This window comes from Camelus dromedarius, chromosome 5 (assembly GCF_036321535.1).
Source record: "Camelus dromedarius isolate mCamDro1 chromosome 5, mCamDro1.pat, whole genome shotgun sequence".
Taxonomy (NCBI): domain Eukaryota; kingdom Metazoa; phylum Chordata; class Mammalia; order Artiodactyla; family Camelidae; genus Camelus; species Camelus dromedarius.
The window spans coordinates 92,431,035-92,453,539 of record NC_087440.1 but is presented as its reverse complement, the minus strand read 5'-3'; the positions used below and the strand labels follow the sequence as shown (position 1 = coordinate 92,453,539).

At 61.2% G+C, this 22,505-nt stretch overlaps 2 protein-coding genes across 4 annotated transcripts; one reads left to right on the top strand and one right to left on the bottom strand.

The window, feature by feature from the left end:
- Positions 1-225: 225 nt before the first annotated feature.
- On the bottom strand, positions 226-13,230 carry TRMT61A (tRNA methyltransferase 61A). 2 transcript variants are annotated; one of them, XM_010999824.3, is made up of 4 exons: positions 13,128-13,230; positions 12,088-12,447; positions 9,561-9,827; positions 226-7,517 (listed from the first exon to the last, which is right to left on the bottom strand). In XM_010999824.3, exons 2-4 carry the CDS (start codon positions 12,416-12,418, stop codon positions 7,258-7,260), a joined length of 858 nt encoding a protein of 285 aa, XP_010998126.1. In that variant the 5' UTR covers positions 12,419-12,447; positions 13,128-13,230; the 3' UTR covers positions 226-7,257. The 2 variants fall into 2 exon arrangements, with proteins under 2 accessions (XP_010998126.1, XP_010998127.1); XM_010999825.3 differs by having other exon boundaries at positions 13,138-13,228.
- Positions 13,231-13,696: 466 nt separating this feature from the next.
- CKB (creatine kinase B) lies at positions 13,697-22,105 on the top strand. 2 transcript variants are annotated; one of them, XM_031454430.2, is made up of 8 exons: positions 13,697-13,719; positions 19,202-19,406; positions 19,600-19,754; positions 19,828-19,960; positions 20,295-20,466; positions 21,174-21,297; positions 21,449-21,638; positions 21,720-22,105. In XM_031454430.2, the coding sequence occupies exons 2-8, from the start codon at positions 19,214-19,216 to the stop codon at positions 21,896-21,898; spliced, it is 1,146 nt and encodes a 381-aa protein (XP_031310290.2). In that variant the 5' UTR covers positions 13,697-13,719; positions 19,202-19,213; the 3' UTR covers positions 21,899-22,105. The 2 variants fall into 2 exon arrangements, with proteins under 2 accessions (XP_031310290.2, XP_064342380.1); XM_064486310.1 differs by lacking the exon at positions 13,697-13,719 and adding an exon at positions 18,826-18,937.
- The last annotated feature ends 400 nt before the right edge of the window (positions 22,106-22,505 follow it).

Below are 22,505 nucleotides of genomic sequence, written 5' to 3'. Positions count from 1 at the left end.
TAACTGCTGCCCCTGCCGGGGACCAGCCACCTGTGTCTCTCACCTGCCCTACAGCACCCCCAATGCTGGAGACTGGGAGAGACACATGGCGGGGGTCAATGTTGCGGAGACTGGTGGTCCTGGGAGGGGGAACTGGGACAAGTGACCCTGGGGTATGTATCTGCTGGCTTCTCCCCACTGCTAAGGAGCCTGGGGCAATAAATGGTTAAGTGGTCTGGACATTGCTTGTTTAAAAAGTTTTTTTTTTTTAATGGAAAATGTCAAAGAAATGCAAAAACAGAGACAATCACAAGGGATTCCAAGTCCCAGGTTTCGCCCCTGCTCCCCCACCCCAGGTTATTTTGAGGCAGGTCACAGCCACCCTACCATTTCACAGTGTCATTAGCGTGTCCAAAAATTTCATTCTTTTTTTCTTCCCCATCATTCTTAAACCCATGAAACATCCACTCTGGCTTCAAATGTTCCAATTTTCTCGTCTTGTAAAATAAAACATTTGGTTTGTTCCAGTCAGAACCAAAAGAGGTCCCCACATGGCGTTCCCTACTGCTCTCACTCTGGGAGCCCCGGCCTTTGCCAGATGAAGCCCCTGGGAGACACAGAAACCCCAGGTGGGTCTGAGGACACGGCAGAAACACTCCAAACAAACGGAGGCAAAACTGAACTCTGACTGACAGCAGCACAGCCTCGAAAGAGCAAGGTTGATGGTGCTGGAAGCTTCCATAGCAGGACATGCCACTTAAGTTAATCAAGGTGTTCTGTCTGTTTTAAGAAATAAAAGAAAGGAGAGGACAGTTTGAGAGAGTCCAATTCCTCTGGCAGTGATTGCTAAGCCCTCCACCCCCAGAGCTCCAGATGTAGTAGGTCTGGAGTGGGGCTGGGAATTTGCACTTCCACCCAGGTCCCAGGTGATGCCGAGAAAACTGGTCCAGGGACCGCATCAGGAGAGCCTCAGCTCCACAGATGTTTCATGAACGTTTCCGTGGCCAAAGTTTGGGAATGGTTCTGCCACCCGAAACGTGAGAGCTGCCCTGTGGGTTTGTAAAGATTAAAAAACCAAAAACAGTGTCTGGCATGCCCATCGTAGAAAGATCTATCTATCTGGGTAAGAGGTACTTACTAAATCATTACAAAGATGAGTTTGGCATCCTAGTGTACCACGTAGTGATAGAATGCCCAGGTGACAACATGAACATGGGCTCTGAGGACCTGTGACATCACCCCCCCTCAGTTCTCTTAAGGCCACTCTAAGGGGAGGAGAGTGAGACATCAGGGAAGTAAATTTGGCTCTGAGTTTCCTGGTGGCTGAGGCAAAAAGGGAACAAAGATTAGCCAAACTACTGCTTCTCAAACTTTCAGACTGATTGAATCACCCGGGGAATTGGTCTAACACACCTGATTAGGAGTTCTGAGTGGGGCCTGAAAGTCTTAACAAGGGCCACCTGGAGATGTAGGTGCTGCTGCCCCTGGACCACATTTTGAGTACTGTTCAGGGCCCCTGGGATGAAGAGCATGCAGGAGAGCAGCTCTGTCACTCCAGGCACTGAGGGTGGCCCAGGAGAGAAGGGCCTGAGGCCACCCAGGTGCAGCAGCCCCAGGACCTCTGCCTCACAGCCAGGGTCACATCTGGGCACTTCAGTGGTCAGCCGAGAGGGTGGCCAGCAGAGATAGGACCAAAGCCCAGGCAGTGGGAGGAGGACACTGGGCCTCCCGGGGGAGGACACGTCAGGATAGAGCTACCGAGACAGGAAGTCGGGGGCGAGGCTGAGCTTTTGGATCAAGCCAAAGAAAAGATCACTCAAGCAACTCCTGCCCCCCAGAATGCACACTGTGTTCAGACAGTGAGGGTCCTGGCCCCGTAACCTGTCCCCAGACAGAGTGGTTCTGTCTGTCCACCTTAGGGCTCCTGGACCCAAGGCCCACACTTGGCTGTGCAGGAAGGGGCCAGAGCCCAAGGAGGGACCCCAGGGCCGAGACTAAGAGAGTCTGCCTGTGCCAAGTGTTTGTGGCTGGCACACACGGAGGCTTTGTAGGAGTGCGGGGAGGACTGGGAGGCTTGGGGCCCAAGTGGGGAGGCGAGGGGCTGTTCAGGAGCAGGGCGTCAGGGCCTGAGGTCCTGGAGAGACCTGAGCCTCCTGAATCCTCGGAGAGGTGGGGCAGCCCACCCCCACCATCGCCTTTATCCAGGACAGGAGGAAGGGGTGCCCAGGAAGTGGGGGGGCAGGGAGAGGGCTCCACCCTTCCTGGCTGAGCCGGACCTGGGTCCCTCATGGTGCCACGAGTGCCTGGAGCTGTCTCACACCACCTGGCCCTGTGCGGGACTGACGGTGGGGGGGGGGCGGCAGGGGGGGCAGGAAGGATGGAAGTGGCTTGCCAGGTGGGGGAAAGGAACAGAGCAGGGACGGCAGAGGGAGCAGGGATGGATGAAGGGGCCAGCCACGAACAGCCTCCTCGCCCCGTCCCCATCCTCTTCGCTTCTAAAAATGTGCCCGCAGCCGGTCTGCCCCCCTCTTTGAAGGGACAGATGTCAGGGAAAAAGCTGATTATCGTCAAAGGCTGGAGGCTGTGACCGGAGCTCTTGGGGAGCGTGACCCAATTCGGAGCTATTCTGAGCCTGGTGGGAGCTGAGTTATTCCCTCCCGCCAACGCGGCTGCCTCGGAGGCAGCCTGACTTTGAAATGCCCTCATCCTGAGGCCAGGCACAGAGCCGTGCATGGGAGGGCGGGCCAGGCAGGAGGGGCCCCGCTGTCCCAACCCTGGAGGCTGAAACCTCGCTGTGCCCCCTTGCCTGCGGTCCTGCAGCTCCTCCCCTAAAATCGCAGGGTCTCTCTCTCCACGCGGACCTGAGATTAGGCCACGTGACCTAAGGCTTGAAAAGCGCTTGCCCCAACTGCACCTGAGCGCAGGACAGGATGCAAGAAGAGCACGGGTCCCAGGAGGAAGCGAGGAGCGGGGGCAGGGCTGAGCTGATGTAAGCTCAGCCCCTACACAGGGACAGGCTTGGCTGAGGTCCACAGATCCCAAAGGCTGCTTTAAGCCCCAGAGTTTACTTTTTTGCTGGGGGGGGGTATTTGTTATGCAGCATAACTGTGATGACAGTTAACTAATACATTTACTTCAAAAATTGTGGATGTCAGTTGAGTCCCATCTGCCTGTACATGGGCCAGTGTTGTCACAGTTCATTATACAACCAATAAGCACACTGAATGGATGACCTGGATTTTCCAGAAAAGTCTCAATGTCAAATCTTCAGATAAACTATTCAAAGTGCCACAAAGTGCAGAGGACAGTTCTCAAGACAGACCCAGAAGTGGCCCCTCAATCCTGGCCTTGAAATCTGAAACAAAGACCAGAGGTCTTCGTGGTGGCAGCTCCCATCTCCCACTAGTGACAATAATCATTGGGACATTCCGTGGATACCAACTGTCTAAACAATGACGTGATACTTAATCTCACTGCAGCTCCCCCCGCCCCCCAAGGCAGGCACTGTGTTCATCCCTGCACGAGGGATTGACTTGTCACCATGGAGCCAGAGGGAAGATGTGACCTGGGCAGGCTCAGCGCCTGGGCCCTTAAGTGAATCCTCCCTGAAGGCAGAGCGGGGTCTGGCCACCTCTCTGAGGATAGGCTGCCCTGCAGGACCGAGTCCAAATTCCTTGTCCCTCTGTGACTGCAGGGGCCTCCCAGTCTTGAACCCCACAGCACAGGGTCCAACCCGCTTTCCCTGCTTTGCTCTGGCCACGCACACCTCATCTTCCCTGTCTGCACCTGGCTCCCTCTGGGCCCTCAGTGCCAGGAGGCTGCTGGTGGGTGCTTGTCCCACATTTGCTGGGTGAGGGCACCCCCAGAGGCTGGTGACGAGGCCATCCTGAGACCTGGACCCCACCTGCACGCTCCCTCCTGGGGCGTCAGGAGCCAAGATCTCCAGGAGGGCTACCTTCTGGGAACCCTCTCACCTGAGGCCCTGATAGGAGGCAGGGACACCCCAGGCTGACCTGTCAGCCCAACAACCCCTGGGCAGAACAGCGCACTGGGTCCAGTGACTGGCCGGTACTTAGAGCAGCCTTGCAAACAGGCCAGGCAGTTACCAGCTCAGGAGGAGGTGGAGATGGCGCCCTCTGCATCCAATCACACTCCAGAGCAGCTGCTCCTCACCTCATTCTCCCGGGCCTGCGGGAAGCTGTCCCGCCTGGGCAGGCCTCCTGCTCACTTCCTCCCACTTCCAGCAGCCTTTCCAGGCCCTGCAGGACTATCACCTCTTCCAAGGAGTCTTCCATGACTACAGCAGAAATCTCGCCCCTGTGCAGTGGGCTGGGGTAGGGTAGGAGCTGCATTGCCCCCACTGGGCCAGGCTGGAGAGCAGGCATCCCCAGGGCACAGACAGAGAGAAGGGGGGGCGGGCAGCAGACAACAGGGGTGAGGGGCAGGCATGGGGAAGCCCTGTCCTCATGGGGCAGACCACCCTCCTTGTCACACTCTGCTAGACAGGGTACAGCCTCTGGGGGCCTGGCATCCCTCACACCACCCACTACCCATCCCCAAACCGGCCCTGGGCCCGCAGCCCACACCACCCCGGGCTGGGGACAGGGTGGAGCCCCTCTGAGGCAGGTGAGCGTGAGGCCAGGAGCAGCAAACACCAGGACTGAGGAGGCCAGGCCCCGGGGGCTTCCAGGAGGAGGTGTTGAGAGGCAGGACTCTAATTCCAGCCCCAGGGTGGGATCCTGGCCTAGGGCCCTCAGAGCAGATGCGGAGAGGCCACCTGTCTCTAAGGCTTGGACTTGGGAGTAGGGGCCTTGGCGGAGGCAGTCAGATGTGCCAGGTACTCAGGCCAGGCCTGGTGTAGGAATTTCCAAGGAAAAACGGAAGGCCAGGGGTGCATGTCTGGGGCTGGACAGGGAGTTTCCGGGTGAGTCTCTGTCCTGTGACCAGCCCCAAGCTACTGACTCGAGGAGGTGACTGTCACTGACCAGCTGATGGGCCACTCACTCACCATGGGCCCTGCCTTTCTGGGTTTCAAGCTCTCCACCTGCAGAACTGGGGGACTGCGTGGCTTCTGCTCCTCTGCCTGCAGGGGCTCACAGGTGGGGGGCAGTCCTACGGGGGTGATCACCAGCATGGGATGTGTGGGAGCAGATGGTGGAGCAAGGTGCTCCTGACTGGGGGCAGGTGGTGGGAGAAACTAAAACATTTGAGTGGGGCTTTGAAGGATGCACAGGAGTTCACTGCTGGCTCAGAGCCTGGTGGGACCCCAGGCTAAGGCTGAGCTGGGCCTGGCCAGCTATCTGGGGTGGGACAGATGCCCAGAGGCCTAGTGGAACCACAGGCTCACGTGCAGGGTTGGCAGCACAGCTGAGGGTGAGGGGGATGTCCATCCTTAAGAGTAGTTGGGTCTGTGCCAAGTGCAACTACAAGCAGGGACAGGGATCCAGGTCTCCTGACTCCTCACCTGGTAGCCCCCATTCCAGTCACCCATCCTCCAGTGGGCTGGGCTTTCCCACTGCCCTTCCAGCTCACACAGACCCAAGTGCAGGCCCTAGTGACTCACCCAGGGCCACAGCCTAGGAGGCCAGCCTAAGCCCCACCTGGAAAATGGACACAGTGGGACCTGCGGGGCGGGCCTGCACCCTATGCCAGACACCCCATGGGCCCTTCCTGAAGGCCAAGGAGAGTCCAGGCCCCTCCTCTGTCCCCCAGGCTAGACATTTTGTCAGAGGTCAGAACAGGTCCCTGAAGGTGACCCCTGGGGCAGGGCTGGTGGTTCCAGGGACCCTAGGGTCTTGCCCTGAGGCAGGAGGCGCCCCAGTCCTGTGATGCTGCCACCAGTCTGGTCTTGCAGGTCCACGTTCCATGGTGCCCCTCCAAGAACCCCCAACCAAGAACCCCCAAAGCTTGAGTGGTGGCCTTGGGCCAGGACAGCAGGGCTGGGCGGTCCTTCTTGAGTTCTGGGCCCTCTAGGGAGCACAAGAGGCAACCCAGGTGTCCGACGGGGCTGTGGAGGGAGGGCCCCGGGCTCGGGGCGGACACAGACACACACACAGGCGGGGATTCTTTCTCCTTCCCTCGCCCCACCCTTCCCAGGGACAAGTGGCCCTTTCTGCAGCTGGGTGGGGGTGGCCACACACTCACCCCTTTGTCCGCCATGTCCCAGGCCATTGTCCTGGAGTCCACAGCCCCTGTGGCGTCTGCCTTGGGAAAGGAAGGAGCAGGGGCCAGGAGGGTCACGTGCAGGGAGGGCCAGCCTGGACGTTGGTGTGGGGATTGGAGGTCCAGCCTCATGGGGCACCAGGGGGACCAGTCAGCACAGTGGGGCAGCAGTGTTTATTTCTCTGCCAAGCATGGTCAGGGGCCAGCCTCATGCCAGCAGAGTGCCCTGGGGCTCCCGCCTGCCATGGGAACACCCAGGCCCTTTGTACAATGCCAGCCACGCACCAGAGCTGGAGACCAGGCCAAGCCAGGCCAGGCCAGGTCACCTGTGTGCTGGATACACCCCCTCACCCCTGTGACCCCAGGACCCCTGAGGGAGGAGCATGGAGTAACTCCAACAGGCACTGGCTGACGGCCCGTAGCACATCCCCATCCGGCTCAGCTCTTCTGAGTGATGCTGTGTGTTCTCACTTCCCCACACAGCGGGGGCCCTGGCTGGGCCAGGGTCCAAGAAGACACCTCCAAGGGGCAGGAGAAGCAAGGCGGGAGGGGCTGCTCCCTGCCCCTTTGACAGGAGGGAACTGGAGACACTCCCACGTGGCCTGTGCAGTGCCCAATGGGGTGGGGTCAGGCCTGAGGCCACACAGCAGGGTCACCTCTCGCTAGGTGCCGAGTCTGCCCAGGGAGGCACTGAGCCAGGCCGCAGCCCTTGCCAGAGGGTGTCCCTGCCCACCCCCCCGAGTCTTTGCTCCCCCACCCCCTTCCCCACAAAGGGCCACCAGGAAAGGGTCAGGCTGGCTGCCACCTGCAGCCTCGGGCCTCAATGTCCGGAGGAGCCTAAGGCAGTGGAAACTGCCTGTGGCTACAAATAGCAGCAGGACACTGAGGCCAGCGGGAGGCTGCCCTCCCCAGGGACCAGGGACTGGATGCGCCTCCACCAGGCAGTCCCCCTTCAGCCACCCAGGGGGCCCCCAAGCCCTGCCCCACCATCCGTCTGTTTCTAAACACAGGCCCTGGCAGGCGCCCGCTGCCCATATAAGGCAGCCTCTGGCCGAGCCTTGCTTCCCATCTGGCCTGCGGCGCTCCCAGCTTCCCGGAGCTCCTGGTGGCGGATCACTAGCCCGGGGTCTTTGTGGCGAAGGTCAGGTAGCCCGTGTGGCCCACGGCCTCCTTCATGGGCGTGCCGCTGCGGAAGGGGCCGGCGTCCGCACCCGGGCTGGCCCCCAGGTCAGGCGCAGGCAGGCTGATGGTGCGCACGTTGTAGACCTGGGGCAGCACCTCCAGGGTGCTCAGCTCCGAGAAGCCACAGGCCGCCAGCGCCTGGCACGTGCGCTGCACCTGCTCGATGCACGGCGAGAAGGAGCAGAAGCGCCCACCTGAGAGGAGCAGGATGCGGAGGTCAGAGGGCTGGTGGCCGAAGGACCCCCATGACCTGGCCTGCCCGGTGGCCCAGTGTCTGTGGGCTGGATGGCAGAGCAGAGGCAATGCACCCCTGGCCTTTCAGGAATAGGTGCGGGTAGAGAAACCCCATGTGAGAGCCCTGGGGTCTGAGGCTGGCCAAGCCCTTGGGCCGTGAAGAGCTGAGGCCTCAGAGAAGGGCCAGGCAGGGCCCTGGGGCAGGAGCTCTCCCGGAGCCCCGTGGAAGGGGCCGCCTGAACCAGGCCCTCTCACATCCCAGCACTGGGCAAGCCCGACTAACCTGATCCCACTAGGCCTCTGGTGGGCGCCGCCACCCCCTATTTCCCCAAGGCAGCCAAGGGTTGGGGCCAGGGCGGAGCCTGGGCTTGGCAGCTGCCACAGCACTGGACCCAGAACAGCCCCAGTCAGACAGAGCAGCACTGGGCGGGGGCTGCTGCTGTCACAGGAAATTAGAGGCTGTCGCCTGCTCCTGGGAACAGGAGGCGCCTACTCCAAGCTGAGCCCCACAGCCCAAGGATGACGGGGTGGAGGCGGCAGCCGGCAGCCTCTTCCTGCGGCCGCCCACCAGGGCCCGCCCACAGCATCCCTCAGCCTGGCTCAGGTCCCCTCCTGGCAGGGAGGGTGTGGGGAAGCCAGGGTAGGGGAAAGGATGTGGCCTAGGCAAGGACTGGAAGGCCCCTGAGGCCTGGTCAGCTCAGCCACGCCGGGACAGACCCCCAGCTGCTCTGCTGGGAGGCCTGGGCCTGGAGGTGGATCCTACAGCTGATGTCAACCCAGAGGACACAGTATCACCCCTAAGAAGGGACCCAACCCCTGTGCACACTGCTGAGGATACAGGCCCCGCTGGGCAGGATCCGAGCCTACTGGCTGGCTAGAGGTCTAGAGAGCCCAGGGACTGCACTTGCTGGGGTCAGGCTCACACAGCAGGCAGGGGAGCCCTGTAGCCCACAAGCAGATTCAGGGAAAAGACCCAGAGAACGGGGCTTAGTGGGATGGAGGAGTCAGGACACCAGAAGGCATGGCTGCCCCAGGCCAGCCTCCAGGAAGGAGTCTCAGCAGGAGGGAGGCCCAGGGCAGTGACTAACTGGGCTCAGCCAAGGCTGGGCCACCAGTTCTGGCCTCCTGGGCCTGGGCCTAGGCCTGCTGGTGTTCCTGCAGCGGGGAGGACCTGCAGGTATCCAGGGGCAAAGCTGGAGGGCTGCCCCTCTCCCCGGCCCCAGGTCCCCTCAGCAGAAATCAGGTACCCAGGAGTCCAGGGCAGGGGACCCACGGGCCACTGCCTTGCTGGGCCTCAGCATCTGCCCTTAAGAGGGGCAGTCCTTCCCAGGGCAGCCCTGCGCCTGCCTCTCTGACCTCCCGTGCTGCGCCGCTCCACTGGGAGGAGGGAAGGGGCCTGGTTGCCCGAACAGGCTCCTTCTCCAGAAAAGGGAAAAACCCAGCGCCTCCCTGGCTCTGAGCCGACCTTCCCGCCTCCGCACCCAGCATCTTCCCTAAAAGGGGCACGTTCGCCTGGCCTGCAGCTGGTGGGGAAGGGAGACTCTGCAGGGATCAGCCGGACTCAGGGGCTGACCTCTGATCTCCAGCATGCCCTGTGGTGCAGGCCCCGCCTCTCACTCAGGCTGGGCTGCCACATTCCCCAGGGACCTCAGACATCTCCCACCTCAGGGTGAGAGCAGGGCCAGGCCAGGAACAGGGGCCCAGTTGGAGCCCCATTCTCCCCAGTTCTGATTTCTTCTCTAACCTTCACCCTTCACTGGGTGACCTCCCCACGACTCCCCCGGCTGCCCTGACCCACCCCTACCTCAGGCCAAACGGCGCCAGGGCCTGGCCACAGCCACAGCCACAGCCACAGCCACAGCCACCGCCACCGTGGGGCTGGGTGGTTTCTGACTTCTGGGCTTTAAACAACCTAGAACTGGAGGAGTGGGGAGGGGAGAGAAGGGGTAGCCCAGGACTCGGCCCCCACCAGGGCCATACCCCTCCCAGAACCCCTGGCGCACCTTCGACCTTGAGGGCGTCCCAGGCATGGCCCACGGCCTCCCAAGGTGAGGGGATGTCTAGGAAGACGGCGTCTGCCACATGGCTCACGCCGAAGCCACTGCGGCACACATCCTGGTTGCGCACGGTCACCCATCGGCCCACGCGGTGCTCCTGGAACTCCTCCCGCGCCTTCTCCGCCCGCTGCTGGTGGAACTCCACCGTGTGCAGGTGGCCCGTGGGCGCAATGGTGCGAATGATGGCGTGGGACACGGAGCCGCTGCCGGTACCTGGCAGGACAGGATGGGTGTCAGGCAGGACTGCTGGGGCCATCAAGGAAACTACCCTATCCTCACCCCAGAGAGACCCTCAAAGGGCCCTCGAGGTCAGCCGGCCCCAGGTTACCAGTGGGACAAAGAAGCTTGGAACTGTCCCTATCACCCTCCAAGTGGTGGCCAGGCCCCAGCTCCCCGATGGACTCAGGTCAGTCCGTCTCCCAGTCCCGCAGTCTGCTCTCACCACACGAGTGCAGCTCTGCCCTCATCTTGCACTGTGACAGATGACACGGTGACCAAGGTGCCCCCCACATCGTCTCCCAGTTTGCCTCCAGCTTCACGGGCCACCCCTCTGCCTGCCTCCTTCTCCTGCCATGCCAGGCAGGCCTGTGTCCCCCCGTTCAGCCCCCGTGACCCCTCTTTGCTTCATGGCTCCAGGTGCCAGGCTCGAGGAAGACTCCCCAGCGACCACTGCATGCCTGCCACCACCCCCAAACACCCAAACAGCGCCCAGCATCTACAAGCGCAGAGCTGGAGCTGATCCGACCCTAACCCCCTCCTGCCAAGCCTCCCTGACCCAGTCAGTGACACCACTGCTCAGCCAGACACCCTGGGGGCCCCTCGCCTCCCCCTGCCCACCTCCCACACATCTGACCCACCAGCAAGTGCTGCACCTCTTCCCACGTCTCTCCAGGAGCCACTCCTTCTCCTCACCCGCCCCCACACCCACATGGGCGCCCCCTCCCGGCCCTCTGCCACAGCCCCTGACTGGCTGCCTACAGTCCTGTCTCGGCACAGCTGTGGAATTCTCTCCACCCGTAGCCAGACCACGCCTCTTCCCTTTCCACGCAGGGCAGAGTCAGACTCCTCATGACCTTCCAGCTGCGCCCATTTCCCCCTGACCTCATTCCTGCTCCAGCCACCCTGGCCTCCTCGCTGTTCCCTCAAGCAGGGTTTCTGCAAGGCTCTCCTTTGGGGGGACCCTCCCCCTTGGCTCTTGGTAGGGACCTCCTTCCCATCATTTTCAACTCCATGCCCTCTCTTCAAAGAGGCCTTCCCTGACCCCCTTGCTGGAGGGGCCCCTCTCTGAGTCACCCTCAAAGACACAGCCCTGTTTTTCAAGCCCCCAGCAATCAACAACACTGGAACGGTCCCACTGGGCTTCCTGTCTGTCCCCTTTTAGGAGCAGCAGCCTGGCCTGTCTTGTCCTGGTTCTGCCCAAGGTGCCTAGCAGGGGAGCCCAGAAGCATGCTCACTGCCAAAGCTTTTTGGCCGAATGGAACGAGGCCCTGGCTACGGATGCACAGTGGCCACAGGAGATGAGCTGGCCCTGAATCCTGCTGTCCACCCCCAGGTCCCCTGGTGCTGAGCAGTCAGCCTCTGCCGAGCCCCCACCCACTCTCTGACCACAGCCCAGGTTCTGCATCTGACTCTTCCCATCTTGAAGTGCTTGGCGGGGTAACATGAACCATCCAATTGTCCACCCAGAGAAACTGAGGCCCAGAGAGGGATGAGATGCCCTGAAGCCCTCTGAAAGTTGGCAGCAGTGCGGTTGGGAACTCTTGGAGCCCAGATGCCCAGCTCAGGAGGAACACGCTGGAAATCTGTGCACATTTGGGCTTAAACTGTTGTTAGGTAGGCTGCATGCTTCAACCCCCAACACCTGTGTGTATCTGTGTGTGCATGTGAGCGTGCATGTGTGTGAAAGGGCTGGGAATGGCTGACCTTCAGGCACTTCCATCTGCACCACAGGCCCTGGGCTCAGTGACAATGGTGCTGGCCTGGGTTGAGCACAGGGCAGGCTCCTCACCTACAATGAAGCACCTGGGAGCGGCCCTGGCGTCCATCCAGGAAGGGGCAACTCTTAGCCCTGTGCCTGGGGCTCCCATTCTCAGCAGTCAGGGACTGCTAGGCGACTCACCCTCCACCAGAAGTCAGTACCGGGTTCGGGACTGGCAGTCAGCACCTTGGTTAGCGCCGAGCAGCACTTGCCCCCACCCCACCGAGATAGGTAGGACCTCCGTGGGCACCAGCTCCTCCAGAGGGCTATCCTTGGTCCAGTCCCAACTCTCACTCAGAGTACAGTACCAGCCTCCTTGCTTCTGCCCCTCCTTCCCCGCAATCAGTCCCCCAGAAAGATCCTGTTAAAATAGAAGCCGAATAGTCATGCCTGTGCTCAGGAAGGGCAGGCTGGGGGCTGTCTGGACACTGGGTCTGACTTCCACCTTCATGTCAATTTCTCAGAGTTAGAGGTGAGGCAGTCTGAAGAACTCACCGGACTCACAGACCACAGAGCCAGGCCGAAGCTCCAGCATCATGGTGAGCAGGGCAATGTCAGTGGAGTAGAGGATCTGGGTGCGGTGTGGCAGGTTCAGCGTCCAGAGCTCAGGGGTGGGGTGCAGCACATACACCCAGCCACCTCGGCCACAAGTCACCTTGGAGCCGAAGGGGCGGCCAATGAGGTCTACAGAGTGCCGCAGGACGCCGTGCCGGGTCTGTGTCTGTGCGCCACGCTGCACACGCACCGCCATCATTGCACCATGGCCCAGTGACAGGATGGCTGTGTCACCCTCTTTGATCAGCTCCTCGTATGCCACGAAGCTCATGGTGTTGCTGTCTGGCAGGTGCCAGGGACCTGGGAGGTGTGTGGACACGAATATATAAGGCGTCAGGAGGCAGGATGTGCACCTGGGGTCCAGGAAGAAGGCTGTGAGGCCCAGATCCTGAGCAGTGGGGGTTGAGCCCAACAGGTCTGCACCCTGGCCAGACATCTGAAGCCCTTCTTGGTCTGGTCTGGTCATGAGACAAAGGCCATCATCCCAAATCACAGATGGAGTCTGAGGCTGGGCAACGGCAGAGGAGGGGCTCAAGGACTCCCACAAAGTAAGAGCCTGACCCTCTCGTCACCCTTCTCCAGGAACCTGGCTCCCATTCTCCAGCTGTGAGAAGGGAGAGCGACCACATAGTGGGGAGCAGCAAACGGTTCGTGAGGTCACCCCCAAGCCAGGCTCAATTCCACAGAATCCTGTCTCCCCCATCTCCCCCACCGCGGGCTCCTGGGCAGACAAGTGGAAGGGGGATTCAAGAGATGTAACCGCTCCCAAGCAGAGGTTGGGGACGTGCAGCGAGCAGTAAACAGAAACACTGGCCTGGCATGTGCAGAGTCAGGGGGCAGGTCAGGCCAGGCTGGCACAGGGCTGAGGGCGACCACGGGAGGCTGCAGGAAGTGCAAGGCCCGCTAGAGGAGGCCTGAGCGCAGCGCCCGCCGGGGCGACCTCCCCCCTCGCACTGCCACGTGACGCCGCGGAGTCTCACCGGGTCTCACCGGTGACGCTCGCCGGGCTCCCACTCCGGGTGGCTCCGCACGTGGCTCCGCGCACCAGCTGCAGCACTTCCGGCTCCGGCGCGGCGCGCGGCGCCCGCCGATGACGTCACAACGCCGCCGTTCCCACACCGCGCGCGGACTCCTGGGACTCGCCCGCTGCCCATCCCGCCCTCGGAGCGGGCCTCCGGGTCGCGCCTCCAGGTCGGCTTTCCCCGGAAGCGAGTTCTTCAGTTTAAACAGTTCGTGCAAAAGACAAACTGAGAGTCCCGCTGTCCCGCCGCCCAGCTGCTGCGGTCCTTTCAGACGTTACCTACGGGCACGATTAATGAGTGCTGGGACCAGGGCAGGCCGCGTCCCTCAGCCTTTTGACCGTCCTGGGGTCCCCGGAACGGCCGCCCGCGGCTAGCTGCCCACTCCCCTACGAGGACACTGCCGTGGACATTCTGTCACTGCAAACCGCTCAAGGAACACCTCCGACTGGGCCCTCGGATGAATTCCAGAAAATGGAATCAGAGCGGAGGACCGTCCCAAAAGGCTTTGTCTGGGGTCAACCAGAGGAGCAGGAGGTGGTGGTCTGCAAGGGTCTGTAGAAGTGGCCTTACTCCCAGGCCGTGCTTCTTCTTGGCCTACCTCCCCTTAAGGGGCACGTTCCCCGTTGAGACAGCTGCTTCAAGGAAGGAGGTGTCCTGTGTCCCCTCCTGGAACCCAGGGTGCAGGGAGAGCTGGATGAATGAGGCCTACAGGGCCAGCGGCCTGAGCAGGGGACGGGGGTGGGGGCATCTGGAGGACTGGGCAGAAAAGGGAAGCAGCAGCCCTGCACCGTCCCAGCAGGGCTGATTCAGAGTTGGTTCCTCTGTGGAGGTGGGGGATGGTAAAGGGTGAGTGGGGAGAGGGGACCATAGGGACTGTCCTCCTCCAGCACTCAGGCCCCTGCAGACCAGGGCTTATCCTGTTAGCCCTGGGGACTGGAGAGCTGGATCGAGACTCCAGCCCACCCAGCTACCCTGGGGCCTGAGCTCTAACCCAGGCTCAGTGGGCGATGACCCTCGTCCACACTGCCTAGGCCCAGATGGCCCGTCCCAGACAAATGGGAGTGGCCAGGCCTTGGCAGAACCAGCCCCTTCTCAGAGCCCTGCCAGCCTGGGGGGCTTTCTGAACTCTCCCTCCTCTGGGGCCAGAACTAGTGACGGTGACTGTGGACCTCAGAGTCAATGTTGGAAACCCAGGTGCCCAACCTCAGTCCCTCCATACCCCTGCCCCTACTGGGCCTGGGTTTTGGAGCCATAGGGGAAGAAGGAGGGGGGCCTTTGGTAACGTCCCATTCTCTGTGGGTTCATATCCCTTTGGGGCCAGTGCTCTGGCCACCAGCTGCCTGAGTGGCTGCATCATGGACCCCTTGCCTCCTGCTCTCAATACTGCTCGCCACAGCTCGCCAACCTCTGTTCCAGGTGACTTTACACCCGTCTGAATCACCCCCTAATTGCTCCCTGGGGAGATCTCAACTTTCCACTTCTCACAGGGGTTCCTCTTCCACAGCTTGTGGTGTGGAGCCAGGGCTGACAGCCTACTCAGAGCCTAAATTAGGACTCGGTGACTTGGTGGTGGTTTCCTGTGGTCCCAACTTCCCACTTGCCTCTGTCTGTGACTGGCTGTCCAGCTCCTCCAGTGCGTCCCTCCTCTAGGCAGCCTATCCAGAGCTGTCCATCCGCCCCATCTGAGCCTGCCCCAGCCCTCAGCCTGAGTCCTCAAGCACCAACTGATTACCCAGGTCAGGTGGGCACCTTGCCCAGGGCAGAGTTTGTATATTGGAGCCTCTCTAACAAGAACTGATGCTATATAAGCCCAGTTAAGTGTCATCACATTGAATCCTCCCCACAGTCCTATGAAAGAGGGACCACTTTATAGATGGGGAAACTGAGACTCAGGGAGGCCAAGTGACTTGTGTAAAATCACACAGCCAATGTGGCCAAAGTGGGATGGGGATTTGATGCAGTAAACTTGGCTTCAGAGAACCAATGGCAGATTTGAAGAAAGGTGGGAACAGGCAGGCAGAAGGCCCTGGAGGAAAGGAAGAGATGGGATGCCCACTGGGGGAGGCTGCTCTGCCCTCCTCCCAGGCAGGATCAGGTGACCCAAGGTTCCCTCCTCTCTGACCAGCTCAGCCTCCTGCCCTACATGCTCTGTGACCACAAGGCAGCCCCTGCCCCTTTTCTGACCCCAACCAACTTCCCCATTGAGTTCTGCAGAGCTCAGGGACAGAGCAGCAGGAGGTGGCAATGCCCACCCTGGCATAGACTCTGAGGATGGCCTTGGGTCCCCTGCTTGGACCCTGGCCCTGCCCTCCCACCTGGCACACCTCCAGCTGCCCAGCTCTATGCCTGCCCTGCTGAGCTGGGCCACATTCTGTGGATGAAAGGCCAGGGACTCCTTTGAGGCTCCCCACCCCCTCCAGGGCCAGGTGGTTAATGTGTAACCAGGTGTGATTTCTGAGGAATCTGGACCATAAACTGGCTGGGTGATGTCACCCAGCTTCTTGCCCGGACGCTGCCAAACCGGCTCGTGTGGGCCCTGGGGAGAGTGAAGGGTCCACAGATGCGGGCTTGGTTAGCTGGGGGCAGTGTTATGGCTGAGGTGGAGACTGGTACCCTCCATGCCCCACTCCTTGCTCCCCTGCTCTGGGACCACCCTAGCTCCCAAGCAGCCCCTGCCTGGTGGCAGGTAGCTCACTCTGCATTTGGGGTGAAAGGGCCCCCCCATCCCAGCTGCTGACCATCCACACTCTCAGTCTGAGTTTGGCCCAGGCTTGGCTTGTGGGGGTCCCCACGGTGGGCCCCAGGTTAGGTTAGCCCAAGGCCAGGCACTCCAGGGTTGCTGAGGGATGCCAGACCTCCAACCTGGCCCCTCTGTCACCCACATTCTGATCTTCCTTTGAGCATCTGCAAAACTAGAATAAAACACCCATCTCAGAAGGCTGAGGATTGCTGGAACTGAAGGTAGGAGAATCCCCAGGGCCTGACCCTAGGCAAGACCCCAAGCATCTGGACCTCACATCTCCAGTGTGGACCTTGCTTATGCAGGGAGAGGGGAACGGGGGTCCTTCCCTGCCTCCATCCCACAATGTTGGTCAGGCTCTTGGTGGCCTGAGGGTTGGGGGAAGAGGGAGGGTGGCTTTCCCAGAAGCTGCAGAGGCTACAGACAAAGAAGCCCTGAGCTGCCCCCCTCCAGCTCCCTCCCGCCTGGGGTCTGAAAGCCAAGTAGGCCTCCAAGGCCAGCAGTTCTGTTTCTAGAAACAGAAACTTGAGCCCATCAGGCCTTTGGGGGTGGGGAGTTGGGGAGGGCAGCTGCAGATATTTCTAAAATTAGGGGAAGGGGCTGCAAAGGGCACAGAATGCAGGCATTCCAGGCTTAAGGGACAGCTGCTGTCTTCTGGGGCCATTTGCCTTTTTACCTCGGTTTGTTTTATGGGTCTAAAATAATGCTGACTGGGATCAGGTCAAAGCACGCCAAGGTGAGTGAGGGAAGGGCAGGAGTCCCTCCGTGGTAACCACGGGGACAGCGCACAGAGGCAAACAGACTTGCTCATCCTTGGGGGCTTTGCTCCCATTCCTCAGAGGCACCAAATACACTGGAATTCCTGCTTTCCCCCTGACCCCATGGCATCTCTCTCCTCCCATCTCCTGATAACATTTGTTCTCTTGGCTGCTGGCTCTCAGCCAGTCTTCCTCCAGCAGCAGCAATGTTCACCTTGATGCCTACGAAGCTTACTGTGCAGTCCTGGAGGGACTTTGTTAAATGTACACATACATAAGGGCCTCCTCCCTTTCTTGATTCATTCACAAAGCAACATAAGATGGACATTAACCACACACGTGCCAATTCATGCTTTTTAATAGCTACATAATATTCCACACTGGGGAGATGCCTTCCCTACCGCCCGACCAGTCTCCAAGCTATAGCATCAAGTTATATCCAGGTTTTGTTTGTGTTTGTTTCTCCCAGTACACATCTCTTGGTCTGTCTGCAAAGAGAAATGAGTATGTTCTTTCTATAGGCTGGATTCCTAGAACTGGGATGGCTGGGTCATGGAGGATGAATGTTACCGAACAAAAGTTCGTATGCCCAACGCACAGTGAGGCCAAATAAACTGAAATGTTGGAGTTTGGAGCAGAGAAAGGTTTATTGCAGGGCCAGGCAAGGAGAATGGATGGCAATGGTTTTCTGCTAGAAGTTTTTAAACGCAAAATTCAGGTGAGGGCTGCTGGGTGTGTGACTTTCTTCTGTTTGTCTGGTGGGGAGGTAACTGGGCTGTGCGCCAGGAATCTTGGGTTCGGTCTGAAGTTACCATCCTCCACCTGGGTGGGGGGCCTTAGTTTCCAAAGAACTCAAAGATATTGTATACGCCTGGAGGAGGAACCAAGACCCTGCCCCAAGACTGCACTATTGCTTCTTGACTGCCCTCGTTTGTTTCTGTATCCCCTCCCTTCCCTGAAAAGCAACTCTTTAAATCTGCCCTTTGGAACTCAGAGAAGGTCAGGGAGGCTGAATGAAGCCTACAAACAAGAAACAGGGACATGGAAAAGATTTTGCACCAGGGAGGACCCCACAAGGTCCTGCTCTGTTTCATGAACATTTGCAATTTTTACATGCTGCCAAATTACTTTCCAAAAAGGATGTAGCAATTCACAGTTGCAGGCAGCGAGTGAATGCCTGTCTCTCCACATTCCAACCCATGGCCAACACTGGCTGGTATCAGTCTTACATTGTTGCCAGTCTGGGTGTGTTGGGGGTAGTGGAAGGTATAGCCATTGTTGTTTCAACTAGTGTGATTCTGATTTTTAGTGTTTTTGTTTGTTTCGTTGGTTGGTTTTTTAAAATCTCACATGGACTTATTGTTAGCATTTCCTCTCGTCTCTGCCGAGTGTCTCTGAGGTGCCTTTGGGGGAGGGGTGGAGAGGTGAACCTGCCCCCTGCAGAGAGGGCCCAGATCTAGGGTCTGGTCACTGAGTCTGTGCACTGTCCAGAGGCCTCTCAGGGCCTCTCATAGTAGTCCCGCATCAACTAGGAGGGCTCTCTGGCTCGGGTCCCCCAAAGGCCCGGGACTTGCCCAAGGTCAAGGCACCTCGGGGGCCGCCGCGGGCGCCGCCGTGGGGGCAGCAGCCAGACTGCGCCTCTCGCGTGCCTCCTTTTCTCTGCACCAAGATCGCCTGGGAGATGCCTGAGGGCACCTTGAGGAAGGTCGACGGCTCTGGGCCAGCTCGGGCTGGGCAGGAGAAGTGGGGGTGGAGGGGTGGCGGTTGGCACTACCGGCTGTGGAAGCCCGGGACGCTCTCGCCTGGCCCCTCGCCGCGACTACCGCGGGGAACTGGCCGGACGACGGAAGGCAGGAACTGGGGTGCAGACAAACCCGAGCGTCCTGAAGTGCCCAGTGGCTCTCGCGCCTCAGTTTCCCGCTCGGAGGCAGGCCGCGGTAGGCGAATCCAGAATGTCCAAGGGCCTGAGGTTGCAGCTCCGGGGCCCTGCGTGGGCACCGATGGAGTAGGCGGGCTGCGCGGGGTCCCGGCGAGGAGACAATCGGGGTGGGCAGCCTATGGGGGTTGCGGGGGGCGGCGGGCGGCGGACAAAGCGGCTGCACCACCCCGCAGCGCGGCCCAATGGAATGAATGGGCTATAAATAGCGGCCAATGGGCGGGCCGCGTCGCGCCCCTTAAGAGCCGCGGGAGCGCGGAGCCGCCGCTGTTCGCTTGCGCCGCGCCCGGAGCTGCGGAAGGACCCAGAGCCCCCGCCCCTGCCTGGCCACTCGGTGAGTGGGCCCGAGGGCTGGGGGTGGCCGCGCGAGGCGCCAGGGCTGGGGCGCGGCGTCGCGCGCTCTGGGCACGCGAGGGCCCGCCGCCTGGGGAGGGCGTGCCAGCTGGGCCGGGGGTCCTGGGCGGTGCAGGAGCTCCCAGCGCGGTGTCGACCCCGCCGACCTTGACCGCGTCCTCGGTGACCCGGGCCCGGGGCAGGCTGGTGGTTTCCAGGAGGCCTGGTACCTCGGGTCCCCGCTGACTCCCGCATCTCCCCGCAGCCCGCCGCCGCCATGCCCTTCTCCAATAGCCACAACACGCTGAAGCTGCGCTTCCCGGCCGAGGACGAGTTCCCCGACCTCAGCAGCCACAACAACCACATGGCCAAGGTGCTGACCCCCGAGCTGTACGCCGAGCTGCGCGCCAAGAGCACGCCAAGCGGCTTCACGCTGGACGATGTCATCCAAACCGGCGTGGACAACCCAGGTACGCGCATCCCAGTCCCGGGGGTCAGGGTGCCGGCGCCTTATCCGTGAGCCACGGGCCCAGCGTCACCCTCAGACCCCCCTCGGGCCAAGGTCCGGGCGCCCCCTTTCTGTGCGCAGCCGCAGGGTCTTCAGCGGCTCCCTCAGGTCTGGCAGTGACGTCACTGTCCCCATTCCGCGCCTCCCCCTCCCAGGCCACCCCTATATCATGACTGTGGGCTGCGTGGCTGGCGACGAAGAGTCGTACGACGTGTTCAAGGAGCTCTTTGACCCCATCATTGAAGACCGGCACGGCGGCTACAAACCCAGCGACGAGCACAAGACCGACCTCAACCCCGACAATCTGCAGGTGCCCGGCGGCCCGGGGCGGCGGGGCAGGCTGGGGAGGGGTCTCCGGGCACTCACCCCACCTCGGCCCCCAGGGCGGCGACGACCTGGACCCCAACTACGTGCTGAGCTCGCGGGTGCGCACGGGCCGCAGCATCCGTGGCTTCTGCCTCCCCCCGCACTGCAGCCGCGGGGAGCGCCGCGCCATCGAGAAGCTCGCCGTCGAAGGTAGGGGTGAGGCTCGACGGGCGGCCCCCCCCCCCATCCCGGTCCCAGCCTGGGTCCCCGCTGGCTTGTTTACCAGTCACCCGAGCTGCCGCCGCCGCGCCGGCTCCGGTTTCCCGGAGGGACAGAGGCCCGGCCCTTCGCCTACAGCGCCCTGGGGCCCGGCGAGGGTCCGCCCGAGTCCGAGTAACCCGCTCAGACTGCCAGGACTGGACTCCTACCAAGCTTGGCGGGCATGGGGAGGTGGGGCGGATCCGTGTCGCCTGGGGGTGGTGGGGGTGGTGGGGGTGGAGGTAGGAGCCCACCAGCTTGTCGTCCTGAGCGCGCCCCTCCGCAGCCCTGTCGAGCCTGGACGGTGACCTGGCGGGGAGATACTATGCGCTCAAAAGCATGACTGAGGCGGAACAGCAGCAGCTCATCGACGACCACTTCCTTTTTGACAAGCCCGTATCGCCCCTGCTGCTGGCCTCGGGCATGGCCCGCGACTGGCCGGATGCCCGCGGCATCTGGTGCGTACTCCCCAAACCCCCTCCCGCGGGTCCCTCTTCCCTCCCTGCCGAAGCCGAGGAGGAAGAGGGAGGGGCCGCGCTGCCGGGATAGGTTCGGTGCCGCCCAGGCCTCTTCGCAGGTGACCTCGACCGCGCAGGTAGGTGAAGGGGCCCGGGCTGGTAGAAGCCTCGGCCTCAGGATCTTAGAGGTGGGTGGGGAACGGGTCGTGTTGGTTTTTTACCCTCCACCCCCGACTCTTGGGATCTTGTTTTCTCTCCTCACTTGCTTCCCCACGGGGACTCTGCCAGGTGCTAAGTGACGCAGACGCTTTAAGGGGGGGGGGGGAGGAGGGCCCACACACTCTTGTCTGTGCAGGGCAGGCTCCCTGCCAGATATGCAAGCGCATCCCTCTGGGGTGCTGTCCTGACTGCCTGTGCCCCTTAACTCCTGCCCCTACTCTCCACCTACCTGGGCCACACAGTACCTGCTGGCCAAGCTGGAAAGCAGCTCAGGCCTCTTTTGGTCCCCTCTCTGAGGTGTCCTGGCCTCCTTGCCTGCCCCCAGGGTGTTAATGGGGCTGGGGTCCTGGCAGCAGCCCCTGTTCTTGGGTACAGCTGGATTGAGCACCTAGGGGTCTAGAGGAGTGCGTCAGGACCTGCTAAGAGTCTCCCGGATGTAGCCCGAGACCATGGTCCAGGGAGGAGGCTTGACTGCGCCCCTCCCCCAGGCACAATGACAACAAGACCTTCCTGGTGTGGATCAACGAGGAGGACCACCTACGGGTCATCTCCATGCAGAAGGGGGGCAACATGAAGGAGGTGTTCACCCGCTTCTGCAGTGGCCTCGCCCAGGTCAGGCCCCAGGGTTCAGGCAGCCTCCTTGGGGAACCCAGGTCTCAATCACATCAGGAGTCCTGCAAGGGGGCTCTGGGGTCCAGCCCGACGACCCCTGGGGAGGGGGGAGTCTCAGCCAGGCCTCCCCTCACACCTTCTCCACCTCCAGATTGAAACGCTCTTCAAGTCTAAGAACTACGAGTTCATGTGGAACCCTCACCTGGGCTACATCCTCACCTGCCCGTCCAACCTGGGCACAGGGCTGCGGGCAGGTGTGCACATCAAGTTGCCCCACCTGGGCAAGCACGAGAAGTTCGCGGAGGTGCTCAAGCGGCTGCGGCTTCAGAAGCGAGGCACCGGTGAGTGGCGTGGGGCCTGCAGGGAGCGCTCTCCCGCAGGCAGCCCCCAACCCAGCCCTGCTGACCTAGCTGTCTCCCTAGGCGGTGTGGACACGGCCGCCGTGGGTGGTGTCTTTGACGTCTCCAACGCAGACCGCCTGGGCTTCTCAGAGGTAGAGCTGGTGCAGATGGTGGTGGACGGTGTGAAGTTGCTCATTGAGATGGAGCGGCGGCTGGAGCAGGGACAGGCCATCGATGACCTTGTGCCTGCCCAGAAGTGAAGCCTGCCTGCACCTGCGCCACTGCCAGCCCCACTGCTTCCTAACTTATTGCCCAGGCAGTGCCCACCACGCACCCCTGAGGCTCGCTGATTGGCAGCTGAGCCCTTAGCCTCGCTGTAGAGACCTCCTGCCCTTGGTAGAGTTTATTTTTGTGATGGCTAAGATACTGCTGATGCTGAAATAAACTAGGGTTTTCGGCCTGCCCCAGGTCTGTGAGTGATGCCTCCCCTTTTTGGGGGCAGCCTGGGGCCCAGGAACTGGGCTTTGGGACCTGATCCTTGGGTCTGCCCTTTCTGCTTCACTGTAAGATGGGACAGTAGTTGGGAGGCAGTCACCCTGCTGTACCCCCCAATCCTATTCCATTAACCTCTCTGCCATCCTGTCTACTTGGCTTCCCTACAGGCCTGTAACGGGCTGGTTGGGGAGGGGCAAGGAGAGGGAGGAGCCCCAGGCTGGTGGAGCCCCAGCCTGAGCATCTAAGGGACATTTGGAGTGGGGCTGGGGCCAAGGCCTTGGTTCAGCCCCACCCTGTGGCGTGGGGGAGATGTTGCTGGGGGGTGGGGGGCTGGAGCCCAGAAACTTGATACCTTTCCAGTCTTCCACCCCC

Excerpts from the sequence above, each read along its gene's own strand:
- TRMT61A (XM_010999824.3), bottom strand. The coding sequence starts at position 12,418 with ATGAGCTTCGTGGCATACGAGGAGCTGATCAAAGAGGGTGACACAGCC. Across the intron at positions 9,828-12,087 it reads CTCTGTGGTCTGTGAGTCCG|GTACCGGCAGCGGCTCCGTG; the intron begins GTGAGTTCTTCA and ends CTGTCCTGCCAG. Across the intron at positions 7,518-9,560 it reads GGACGCCCTCAAGGTCGAAG|GTGGGCGCTTCTGCTCCTTC; the intron begins GTGCGCCAGGGG and ends TGCTCCTCTCAG.
- CKB (XM_031454430.2), top strand. The coding sequence starts at position 19,214 with ATGCCCTTCTCCAATAGCCACAACACGCTGAAGCTGCGCTTCCCGGCC. Across the intron at positions 21,298-21,448 it reads TCTGCAGTGGCCTCGCCCAG|ATTGAAACGCTCTTCAAGTC; the intron begins GTCAGGCCCCAG and ends CTCCACCTCCAG. Across the intron at positions 21,639-21,719 it reads GCTTCAGAAGCGAGGCACCG|GCGGTGTGGACACGGCCGCC; the intron begins GTGAGTGGCGTG and ends CTGTCTCCCTAG.